Source organism: Arvicanthis niloticus, chromosome X (assembly GCF_011762505.2).
Source record: "Arvicanthis niloticus isolate mArvNil1 chromosome X, mArvNil1.pat.X, whole genome shotgun sequence".
Lineage (NCBI taxonomy): Eukaryota > Metazoa > Chordata > Mammalia > Rodentia > Muridae > Arvicanthis > Arvicanthis niloticus.
This window is the reverse complement of record NC_047679.1, coordinates 17109510-17122673: the sequence shown is the minus strand read 5'-3', so window position 1 is coordinate 17122673 and position 13164 is coordinate 17109510. Positions and strand designations below refer to the sequence as shown.

Sequence of the window (13164 nt, the reverse complement as noted above, 5' to 3'; positions counted from 1 at the left end):
TTGTTATTTAGGTTACAGTACATTTGTGCAGTATGGTGTATACTTTTCAAACATTTACAGTTAGTAACCCTAACCTCTTGTTATTGAATTCTCTTGTATGACCCACATTTGGTGACTATTACCAGTTCTGTATTTTAGTGGCCACTAGCTTTTAGCAACTATGTGTTATTGTTGCCAGTATCTAGTTACTGATTGTATGGCATTACATGCAACCATCTACAGTTCTGTCAATTCTGAAATGGTCTTCAATGCTTTGCAAAGAAAAAAGAGTGGCTAAGGATGATGTGTTAGGTTGTATTGTAAGACAAATGGAGAACTCAGAAGACAGATCTAAATCCTAGCTTAGAACAAGTTACTTGCTTCTGGTAGGGCTTGCTGACAGTTTGTAGGAGACTTGAGTGCTCAAGTATTAGAGAACAGTGCTGTTGTATGTACTCTGCTATGTTCTTAGTCTGCAAAGTATTTGGTAAATGAATTAGCTATTCTGAGGACTTTAGACATGTTTGTGATCCTAGCATTTGTAGTTGCTAAGGTAGGAGGACACCAAGTTCAATGGCAAAGTAAGCTACATATTAAGATGGCTGCCTCAAACAAAGGAACGAAAATTGGAAGAGGGATTCAAGGTTGATCTAAGTCCTATGATATTCAGTTATCACCTCCATGATTGACCCTGGTCTGTTTCCTTCACATAGTTTCCCAGTGTATCAAAATAAGCTAGCCAAATCCTGGCTCCAGGGATGCTCCTGATTCTTTGATATTAAATTAAGATAAACAGTATATTACATGTAGGACAAAGTCATTAGATATATACTCCTCTTTCTGATTCAAATGGTAAGTCTCCAACTGATTTTGCTATAACCTACGGCCACATTTCTATTAGTAAATCTCTCAGTAAATTGTATTGTATACAATCTTGGATTTTTTAGCCTATCTTTTTATTCTTTTCCTTTTCCTAAAAATATGTAAATGAATGTTTTGCTCGCATGCATGCATGTATGTATGTATATATGTATGTATGTACACCTGTTGGATTCCCTGAACCTGTGGTTACAGATGTTTGTGAACCACCGTGTGGGGTCTGGAAATCAAACCTGGGTCCTCTGCAAGAACAACAAGTACTCTTAACCACTGAGCCATCTTTCCAGCCCCTGTCTATTTTTCCCCTCATAGTTCTCACAGTATTTTGGGGCAGGTTTTCATATGACCAAATTGTTCCAGAGCAATATATTCTGATAAAACTTGGTTTATAAACCATGTAGCACACCAGCAATTTAATACTCATACTTTTTCTTAATGAAAGTGGCATGCCAAATCAAGGATTAAAATTTCTAGTTTGCTAATCCCTGTTCTACATAGCGAGACATATGCTAAAAATTTAAAATTACAAGTGGCCTGCCCTAGTGCTACCAAGCTTTTAATCTCAGCTACTTGGGAGGCTAAGGCAGGAAAATCTAAATCCATGTCCAGGTTGGGCAATTTATTATGAAAATGAAAAGTAGAGGGTTGGAATTATAGTTCAGTGGTAGAGTGGTTGTCTCATAGGCCTGAGGCCTTAGGTATTTGCAGTTCCCAGTATTGTCAAAGGTGAAATAACAATAACAACAGAGTGTGTATTTTATAAACATTGTGAAGGATATAAGGAGAATGTTAAGGTTAGTCATATACCCCAATTGGTTGGTAATGCATAGCATCCAGCAAGCCCTGGGTTCAATCCCAGTACTACATAAACTGGGCATTATGGTGCACACCTGAATTCCAGCATTCAGGAGGTAGAAACAGGAGGATCAGAAGTCCAGGGTTCTGTTTGGCTATATAGTTAGCTCAGGGTCGGCCTGAGACACATGAGGCCTGCCTCAAGAGAAGTAAGGAGGGAGGGGACAGGTACAGAGAAGGATGGAGAAAGACAATGAATATGTATATGAGAATGCCACAAGAGGAGACAGAAGAGTTTATGTGGTGGAGGCTGTGATCAGGTTTAAAAAAATTATGTTGTTTTAAAACAAACTTTCCTGGCCTCTTTAAATCAGGGACAGTGTTCCTCCACCTAAGTGGAGCTCCACAGATTTCATTTCGAAGGTGTATCATTTCAAAGAGATGTCCTGGCCCTGGGCTCAGGGAGTTGTTCTGACTGTAGGAACATGGGTAGATTTCCCCCTAGACCTGGGGCCATGGAACATTCAGTGTCACCATTTTTATAGATAATGATTATTTTCTTTGGAAGAGACATTCTGAGCCAAGAATTAAAATGCCAGGAATATAGCTTTTGATACCCACATGTAGTAGGTAGAAAAGAGAAGGAATTTGTGAGGGCAAGTTTTGCAAATCAGATTCTTAAAGTTTTCTTGACATCCAAATTGCTTGGAAGGCTGGTTTTGAAATAGACTTGGAGGCATGTCATTTTTCACTATTCAACCCTCTGCCAGGCCTTCTGACTAAGTTTAAGAAGAGCCCAGTTTCTTGTTACATCAAATCTTGGGACCAAGTATGAAGGGATGGATCCACAGAAATGAGAAAGGCCGTGCCACAGATTCTCAGAATGTATTTTGTAAAAGCATACATAGTTCACTGGGATACTTGAGCAGCAGTTAGAGATTATAATCTCCAAGTTCAGGCTGTGGTGTATGCATGTGCATGCACAAGCAGATGCTTGTACACATGTATTTGTGTGCATGTGAGACACACATGCATGTAGAGTCCAGAAGTCTATGTCAGTGTCTTTCTTGATCATTCTCCACCTTATTTTTGATACAGTCACTTAACTTAAAACTCATAAGTATGATTGATTCATCTGGCAGGCCAATTGAGCTTCAAAGGATCTTCTTGTCTCCAACCCTCCCCCCAGCATTAGGGTTACTTACACACACACCATATCCAGCTTTTACATAGATGCTGGTGATCCAAACTCAAGTCCTCATGCTTGCACAACAGACATTTCCCCAGCCCACTCCCCTGTTTACAAATTTCTGTATAGTATTAAAAAGTCAGTGACGGTTAATTTGGGTTTGCATCATCTGTGAGTGAAATTTCTCCTTTAATATGTCTTTTCCCCAACCCATTTAACCACAAATGATTTATCATTTTTTTTCTAATTCAACTTCATTACTACTTGGCATCTGAATCTCTGTAAGCTAAAATGAAATCCCAAGGAAACTGCAAACCTTTTTATCCATCTGTGAAGACGCTGAAGAAATAAAATTCATCTGGTTTTCTAAAGTAATTGCTTTTCCCACATGGCATGAAAAACACAGGCTGGCATAGACAGAAAAGCTTTAGCCAGGAGGCATTATAGTAAACACATGACCAAAGTCAGGATGCTTCTGGGCTTGTGTTCTTCCCAAAGCGCATCCAGCAAGACAGAAGACTTCGACAACTGGGTATGGTAGTGTATATCTGCTTTCCCAACTATTCAAGAAGTTTAAGTAGGCTTGCCTAGGTACATGGAAAGTTTGAAATCAATCTTGGCTGCAAAGTAAGACCTTCTCTTAAGTACATCTCCCCTAAATCCTCAAAGAAAAACACAGGAAACTGTCTGGGGGAGATTTGATGCCCCAGAGTAGGGAGATGCTGGAGCAGTGGGGTGGGAGAGTATGGGTGGGTGAGGAGCACTCTCATACAGGCAGAAGGGAGGGGGAGGGCAGATGTGGGATGGGGGTGGCAGAGGGGTAACTGAGAAGTGGGATATCGTGGGAAGGGGGGTTGATGGAGAGGGTAACCGGGAAGTGGGATATCATTTGAGATGTAAGCAAATGGAATGATTAATAATAATAAAACAGGCAAAAAAGATCCAAGCGTTTGAACAAAACTTGCAGAAATAGTTTTCTTCCTTAGCATCATAAGCATAATATGTTTGTTATTTTAGCAAGTACAGGTTAATCATCCCTAGTCTACAAACCTAAAATCTAAAATTCTCTTGAATCAGAAACAGTGCCCACATAATACCACAAGAGACAAATTTCTACATTTGACCTCACATTATACTGTGATAGGTTGCAGTCAAAATGCAGGTACACTAAAAATAGTATATTAAAATGATCTTTCAGCTATATATATGAAACATGTAAAATGTAAATGTGTGTCTATAAATATAAGTGCATGGCACAAGTTAGAATTATTGCATTCATGTTTATAATTATATATATATATATATATATATATATATATATATATATATATTTGAAAATAGTCTAAAAAGTCTTTTAATTCCAAATTCAAATACTTCTTTCCCCAAACATTTGAAATAAGAAATACTCAACTATGTTGTTTCCATGCCTGGAAATTAGACAGTCAGAAGATAATCAGATAGTCCCTATTCTACAGCTGCTTGTGCTCTGAGAAGTCTGATGATTAATTGGCATTTCTAAGAAAGTAACTGGTATCATTATTCTTAAATGTTCGTGCTCTTTAAATGTTTAGGATGAACTCTGTGCCTTTGTTGATTGGTCAGTTGGTTAACTGATTGCCTCTTTGGTGCTCTAATGCTATATCCCACTGTTTTCATTTCCCACTTCATTTGACAGTTATGAGATGCTATGTTGATGGAAGAGCTTCCTGCTTATACTTGAACAAGAAATTTATGTGACTGCTAAGAATTATCAGAAATGTGGGAAGTGTGGTGAGAAATACCAGGAGCTCACCTGGGAGACTCCTTGGGTGTCCTGTCTTCTAGCTGCCTGATTTCTATACAGAGATCTAGCTGATACATCCCTCTAAGCTGTAGGGCAGATTTAGTTATCTATGATTGATGGTGAGTAAGTCTACTCTTGCCCAAATCACTTTTCTCTATACCCACAGCCAGAGGAGATGTACTTCCTGGATGCCACATTCAAACTGTAAATGTGAAACTAAAGAGAACACGGGACTTAAGTGATGTTGACATTTCCCCTTCGTGGAAACACAGCTGTTTCCAAAGCAAGGATTCTGGGTTCCAGCCTAGTTGTTCTATGAGTTAATTGGGCACTTCAAAAACAAATTAGGCAGCTAGCTCTCAAGTGTGATTCTTGGGCCACAGTGCAGAACTGCTTCTATTCATTATTTGTGCTCTCTCTCTCTCTCTCTCTCTCTCTCTCTCTCTCTCTCTCTCTCTCTCTCTCTCATGTGTGTGTGTATGTGTGTGTGTGTAGTAGACGGGGTGTGTTTATAATAGAAGCATATGCCATATCACACATTTGAAGGTCAATCTTAGATAGTAGTCCTTACCTCCTACCTTGTTATTAACAGGATCTCTTATTGTTTCACTTTTGCACATACCAGGCAGCTGGCACACAAACGTTTAGGAATTCTGTTCTCTGCCTCCCACCTCAACATGGAAGCAATGGAATTACTGGTTTTCAACACTTACACAGCAATTCCCTTAGCCACTGAGCCACTTCTTCAGCCTATATTGCTGTTCGTGACTATACTATGGATTATAGATATGTGTAAGGCATGTTAGCATTTTGCATCATGCTTTAATGAAAGGAAGAAGTATCTCCATGTCTTAGTTATTTTTCTATTATTGTACCAAAACACCATGACCAAGGCAACCTATATAAGAAAGTGCTTAATTATGGTTTCAGGGGGTTAGAGTCCATGATAGTGAAACATAAGCATGGCAGCAGGAATATTTCACAACTTACATCTTTATCTGCAATTAGGAGACAGAGAGAGAACACACTAGGAATGGCACTGGTCTTTTGAAACCTCAAAGCCTGCCCCCAGTGACACACCTCCTTTCAAGGCCATATTTCCTAATCTTTCCTAAACAGTTCCACCAACTAGGAAACAAGTATTCAAGTATGTGAGCATAGGAGGGCATTCTCATTCAAACTACCACACTCTGTTATCATCTGTTGAATGTTTGTTCTGTCATAGCCCAGAGTTCTATTGATAACCTTGATACCTCTAAATCACTGAGTGGCTAGCTTGGCCTCTTGGGGGAATGTCCTTCCTAACTCAGAAGACTGGGCTGTTCTGCCTGAGTTTTATATATTCTGCCTTGGCTGTGTGATTTGTATCTTAGACAGCAGTTATATGGTGATTTTGTCATGGAGATCAATGGGTGTTCTGTTCACCTACAGACCATCTGTTGCATGTGTCTTAGATGCATGGCTCTGAGGAATTCCATCCAAATCCTCCTATTATGCCATGGGATCTCTGTGCCTTGGTACTTAACATCAAGTTATGGTTTGAATCTGGCATGTCTCCTAAAGACTCATGGTTTGAATGTTCAGTCACTGCTCATAGCACAATTTTGATGGTTGTGAAGCCTAGCCAGTAGAAATAGGGGTGAGCCTTTGAAGGTTATTCCTGCCCCTTATCCTTATTCTGGCCTGCTTTCTCTGCTTCCTGTTCCACTAAGATATGAAAAAGGCTCCATTATATGTTCCCGCTGTCATCAGACTACTTCACCATGTCCTCTTCAGCTGTGATGGATTGAAATTCCTCTGAAACCAGGAGTCCAAAGAAAGCTTTCTTTACATGTTTTATCACATATATTATTACAGTAACAAGAAAAGTGAGTAATGCACACCCGTGTGATACAGTGTAGCCTGTGATGACCATGTATCTGAAAGGATATAAAGCATCCTCAGGTTTATTTGCTGGTTAGATAGCACAAGGCTGGTTATACCAAGGATCATGATTTGAAGTATCTGCCAGCAAAATCCCCAGGATAGATGGGACTCATATTTTACTAAGGCCTCATACACTATGCCATTGCTAGAGCAATAACTGACCATGAATCAGAGTCCTGAGTCATTGACACCAAAAGCCAAAAATGGATGGAAAAGAAAGACTTTATAGTGTTTGCTCATTAACACATTCAAAAGACTTGGAAAATTTCTCCACCATCCTTTATAAAGGTAACTATAAACTCCATTAGCAAAAGAGTGGTAAATTAATTAGTGATAATAGAACAGTAAAACAAATGTTTGCTTAGGTTGTCCGTACATAAAGTTATTTCACCAAAGACTTAGCTGTTTGCATCTTGAAAAAGTACCACTCCTCTATGTATAACATTCTTCACAGTGAGTGACAACAACAAGTATATTTATATATGAGTTGCCTTTTAGGCCCTGGAGATAACAGGTTATAGGTCTCCCATGGTAATGCTTTGTGCTCAGCTAGGAGCACAGGCTGAACAGAAATGAACTGTAAGGTTAATTCAGAGTCCCATGCTAGGATGGGACATGAAGATTAGAATAGGGCTGGTATGTCTAAGGACCCATGTATTAAGGAGACAGGTATGCCCAAGATGTGACTACAGAGAGCAGAGAACAGAAACTGAGAACATTGAATCCAGATTTCTTAGCTGCTGTAGTGAGCAGATGGAGTCTGGAAGTAAAACAGCCTCATATGCAGAAACTTCCCATTGAGGTCTGAGGTCCCTTGTTGCCAGGGCAGGATCAGATAAGTCAATTTAAATAATAGTAAGGCTAAGATTTCTAGAACTTTTGTCTGTTTTCCCCCATTGGTGTTATGAACATGCTATACCAGAACATACACATTTGTGCCTTTCTATGGTGTCAGCACAAAGTATGTCATCAGTTTCATTGGCAGGAATTTGCAAAGTAGTCCCATCAGTCTCTGTGGGAGGGAGTATTTTATGATGAGCTCTGTTGAAGGTTTGTTGTGAGTCAAGCCATAGAATTCACAGGCCTGGGTCAAGCCTCAGGGTGGAGTTTAGCTGTAAAAATGAGGAGTGGGACTGTGAAGGTCAATAGAAATAGATCTAGACAGAATATCTGCACAAACGGATGACAGACAAGCAAAGTGACATGGGATATATGTACATGGCATAGCAACATATACACAGCCACACATTTACATGTATGACATACAACACAGTAGGGATACATAGCACAACACACATACATATATGCCATATATACACCACTGGCACACATGTACATTTACATAAATATCTGCACAGATGACATATATAGCATATACAGTATATATCTATTTATAAATATACCTACATTCAAACATATCACAAACATGCCATACTAGACTCTGTCTGTATTATATATCTCTTAAACACCATTAAAAACATAGATTTGAATTTGATTTCAACAGAACTCCAAATTGCTACCTTTTAGTCCTTTTTATTGTGTATATCTGTGAGCTGGTTTACTAGATTCTTATTAACTGCGACAGTTAAAATTAGTTGGTGATTTTTATACTGTTGATTCTAAAAGCTTGAACTGGAAAAGGGCCAAGAAAAAAAGAGAAGTGCAATTATGAGTGACTAATGTGAGTGACTAATAATGCATAGATTTTTAGCAACAAATTGGTGTTCATTTGATTCTGGTTATACAGTGGCTATTTATCAAATAATACTAAGTACCGGGATCTTTTGACTGGGAGCATGGCTACTGCATTTCAGGAACTGCAGGGAAAGAAGCTCATGTATATTCCAAATTTTTTGAAGTGGTACATGAGACAGCTAACGCATGACTTCTCAGAATGTATCCTCAGTTTGACAGCAATCCAATGTCCTATAATGGGGTCCTAGAAATTAGGATCCCTGAAGGAAATACCTTGCTGGGAATCAAAGTGACCTTTACTTAAAGCCCTGGTTTATCTCCCAGTTCCCATAACTGGTACTGTAGAGTGAAAAATTATAAAGGCCATCTTATGAAATATGTGTAAATTTTTCGCCTTAGACCTTGGGCAGAAAAGCACCTGCCAGCAGGTTTGGGTCCATCTAATTAGTTACAGAGGAGGGGGGAGTTACAGTACAAAGGCCTGTTAAGAACATCCCAGAAACTGACTGGCCAAGGGAAGAACTACACCCTGCCCCCATGGTACGGCCTACTAGTGTTCAAAAAAGGTAAAACAACCAATCCTGTGCACCCGCGCGAAAGTTCGATTTTTCCCTACCCTGCCCATATATAAGCGCTATGCCCCTGAGCCACGAGGTCAGTCCCTCTATCCCCTATGTGAGATATGGGGATATGGGCTGGCCCAGAGCTCTGATTTAATAAACCACCTCATGTGCTTTACAGCAAGATGGTCTCTCGTGTGTCCTTTGGGTGCGTGCTATCCTGTGACTTAAATGGACCCCTTTCTGGGGAGTCCCGGACCTTTCAGTACCACACAGCTACATGCGCATTTCTTGTCCTTTGTTCTCTCTTTTCTATAAATTAGGATACTGCTGTGAGCAAGGCAGAGACATACTGAGAATTTCTTTTCCCTTGATTTTGTCCAGAAATGTAATCAATTCTTTTTTCTATATATATAACAAACGAATGTATGTGTGTGGTGATTCAGATTAAAGTTCAGAAAGAACTAAGTTTTATGAGTAGGAGCTGCACTAATAGGAGTTTTGCAACCAAAGCAGCTGTTAAACTAGGTATTGTTCCCTAAACTATCTACTTTTCTGCTTAAGATACTTTGGTGAAACTTCAAACAAGAAGCTTCTGTGAATGTCTGTATACTACAAATAGAAAATGGCACTTCTTTTGAGTTTTATTTGTTTTCTTGCTCTGGTAAGTTTAGTAGTTTTGTTGCAGTTTGTTTTCTAAACAGTCTTTAATTTCCTGAGCAATAACACAAGCATGCCTGTCCTCCTGGATGGCTCATGAGGACCTAAGTTGTTTTGTTGGTGATATCAGGTAAATTGGGGTCCCCTCATTAATAAAAGAATTAAAAATGGACTCAAACAGAAGCTTGAGGACAATTTTGTTCGAGTTTAAAAGAACCCCAGGGCAGGCAAGCTGTAAACTTAAGCAGCTCACCAGATGGGGGAGAATGGAGCAAAGAAAAAGCTATGCTGACTGAGTTAAACCAGTATGGAGGTCAACCACACGGTGGGGAGCAGAGCTTTATAGAAAAAAATGAAAAGAGAGGTAGGATGTAGCTTAGTTGGTAGAGTATCTTCTTAGAATGAAAAAGTCAAAAGTGCCAGAGAAAATATATTTAGGCTTTGGCCAGCATTGAAAAGAGAAGACAAACAGCAAAAGTAAAAGGTATACCTTTCTAAGTTAGGCAAACCCTACAGAACCCCATGGCAACTTGTAGAGACTACACTGGGGAACAGGAATTCAGGGAAGGAAAAGTACATTATCTAATTAAAAAGTGATTCCTTCTATCATTTTTAGCACGATTTTAAGATGAACCCACCCTCATGAGGGATGGTCCCTTAGCTAGGTCTATAACCTGTCCAGGAATGTTAAATCTCTGCACAGGCTAGAGATTTCATCTTCTCTGCCAGAGGAAATAACTTCCTCTGAACCTTTATTGCTGCTGTGTCATTAGGATATCAGTTTCTAGCTCCATTGCTAGTGGAGTTTAACTACTTCTGTTTATAGGGATAAAGGGCAGCAGAGAGGTATTGACTCTGCTCTATTCTGGAATATGTTAGCCCAGGAAGGGACCTTCCCCTCCCTTTTCCCCAGGACACCACAGGGTTATCATCCACAAGGCAGTGCGCTGACGTGATAGCCCTGCAGATCCCACCTGTATCACCCTATTATACATCACGAGCAGGTTGTAACAAGTACAGAAGCTCAAGTACTCTAGGTATGAAACAGGGATGGGTTCCTCTTCTCAGTGACTAGGATATATCCTCTCATTGCTGCTTATACATGCTGCCCTTGTCTGAGTCAGTAGCAAAGTTTTCTTGGTAGTGTGCTCCTACCCCTACTCTCACCAAGCAGCCTTTGGGTCAAACTTAGGGCCTTGACATATAGGCAAGTATTCAACCACTGCGCTATATATTCTATCCCTCAAAAATCAACTGATTGTTTTTGAAACAACTCACTTTGTAGCCCAGGCTGGCTTTAAACTAGATGTATTCCTTCTGCTTTGGCCTCCCAAATACCGGGATTATGTGAAACACCATGCCCAGCCCAGAAGTCAATTTTAGACTGAGAATTGCTCTTTTCCTTAAATCAGAGGTCTGTTTTTCTCCTTGGGCTTTGTTTGCTGTGGTATGTTGGCAGAAGCACTATACACTGAATTGTTGCAACTTTGCTTGTGGTCAACCCATAGGCTTTATAATAATGACATAGACAATCATACATCCAGACCAGCTTCTATATGTGTGTCATGGGCAGGACTATGTGTATATGTGCATGTTCATATAATATGATAGTATAAGGGAAAACTCTGTAAGTCATAGCTGCTTCCAAAATAAGCAGTTATTTTTCTCATTTCTCATGTCTAATTTTAAGGTTTTTGTGACTGAATTGATTCTTGGCTCATCTTAAAAAGGCCTATCCCTGAGTATATGAGCATTTTCCATATGCCATGTAAAAATATTACAACTTGAAGTAAATAGTTCCAAATATTTTTGGATCTGACAATTTTCACAAAAACATGATTTTTCTTTTGGAGGGAGGTTATTTCTTTTAGGTATTTATTTTATTTTTAGGGGGTTATTAAAGAAATGTAGTTGGTATATACATATGTGTCTATACCAGATCTATGTATATGTGTCATCAATGCCTCATATTCCATATATAACATGTTCCACATATAACCTAACATTTAACATGTGTTACAGATCACAAGTGGCAGTGGACACAGGTGATAGAAAATGTGTAGTCCTTTAAGTGAGCCATGAGAAAAGATCCTAATTGGAATTTTTACCTAATTTTTATTCTATCATCTTCTAGACAAACTGATGCCCAGTGTTAGGAAATCAGTCTGAGAACATTGCAGGACCTACTGAAACAGAACTCACAGGCCAATCCCATATTACCTGAATTGTTCCACTCCCAGGAAGACCCAGAGCTCCACAGGAGGGCCTGGACTAATCTGGGACTCTACCTCGAGAATATACATACTCAGAGGAGTACACACTGGTGACTCAGGACCAAAAGTCTAGGATCCTCCTTTACCCCTGCCTGCTCAAAAACACACTTTGTGGCCAATGAGCATGGCCCTATACCCTAAAGAGGCAGCCTCACCTTAGAGTCCTCCATTGCCTAATCTTGAGCCTAGGAAGTACTAGGGCCTAGATAGCACATCTTTACCTGGCTGTCTACAACAAGTCCTTACCAACATCAGTTACTGAGTCCATGGGTGTGCTTCCCTCTCTCACAGCTCCTCTGCACTCAGCAGTGTTCAGTCACAGGACAACCAGCATGTGAATGAGGATACAACTTTCCCTCAACCAGAAGCCCAGCTCTCTTCCAAGTGTCAACACCTACAGACATCAGCCATGGAAACTTCTCGTTCCCCTTCACCTCAGTTTGCCCCACAGAAGCTAACAGACAAGCCTCCCCTGCTTATCCATGAAGACAACTCAGCAAGGTATTGTCCTATTACAGCATGCTATGTATTTGTCCCATGCAGGCTTCAAGTGTTTGTTGCTGGAGCCTTGCTGCAGCTTCAAACACTGGGGTAAAACTCGGTCATGGAAAATTGTGGGGAGAATGAGACACAGCTCAAATGACCAGTTGTGATTTTGTGACATCATGATCTCCTTTTCCTGAACTTAATACATTTTCATTCACGTTACTCTCTTATACATGCCAACTATACATGTATTAAAATCAGGTTTAACCTAAGTATAAGACCTAAGTATCTTTAGGTAAGTTACTTTAGGTAACTTTAGGTAAAGTTGAGTAATGTACAGTATTTTCATAGTCTTTACAATACACCTTTCCTCTTTTTGTTTTTGTTTGTTTTTTTGAGACAGGATCTTAATGTATAACCTGGGTTGGTCTTGAACCCATTATGTAGCCTAGACTGTCTATGTAACCTAACCTTTCTTTGAACTCCTTATTCTATTGCCTCTAACCTCCAAAGTGCTAAGATGGCCAAGGACTCTGTCAACTGAGCTATATTCTTAGCTTCTCAACCTACCCCCTTTAAACTTTGGAATAACTCAGATAAAAGGCCAAGTGCCATGGGTTACCTCTTTTCAAGTTATTGGTCAGTGAGGTCTCAGACTCTAACCATAATAGGTTATTGCCATTGCTTTTGGTTACTTTCCAGAACTTCATGCCTATTTCCTATTATAGAAGACACCACATACTTGAGTCATAAAGCACGGAGAAAACAAGTTGGTAATGACATTAAAGCTTCATTCCCACTAGCTAGCTTTCATAGTACAAGAAGGTGTTATGGATAATACTAGGGAAGTAACTAATAGCCTTACCCAGCTTTGAACTCTAAGAATTATAATAATGAACTGGCAAAATATGCCTACTCATGCAATAGTGACAGGAATGT

At 39.7% G+C, this 13164-nt stretch overlaps 1 protein-coding gene across 5 annotated transcripts in view; it reads left to right on the top strand.

Moving 5' to 3' along the window:
- Shroom2 (shroom family member 2) overlaps nt 1-13164 on the top strand; it is a 139770-nt gene that overhangs the window by 110234 nt on the left and 16372 nt on the right. For 4 of the 5 annotated variants that reach the window (XM_034485637.2, XM_076918657.1, XM_034485635.2 and 1 more), the window contains one exon: nt 12031-12240. The exons of the other annotated variant lie outside the window; for it this stretch is intronic. In XM_034485637.2, coding sequence (XP_034341528.1) covers nt 12031-12240 — 210 coding nt within the window. The remainder of the gene's footprint in view (nt 1-12030; nt 12241-13164) is intronic. 5 annotated transcript variants of the gene reach the window in all.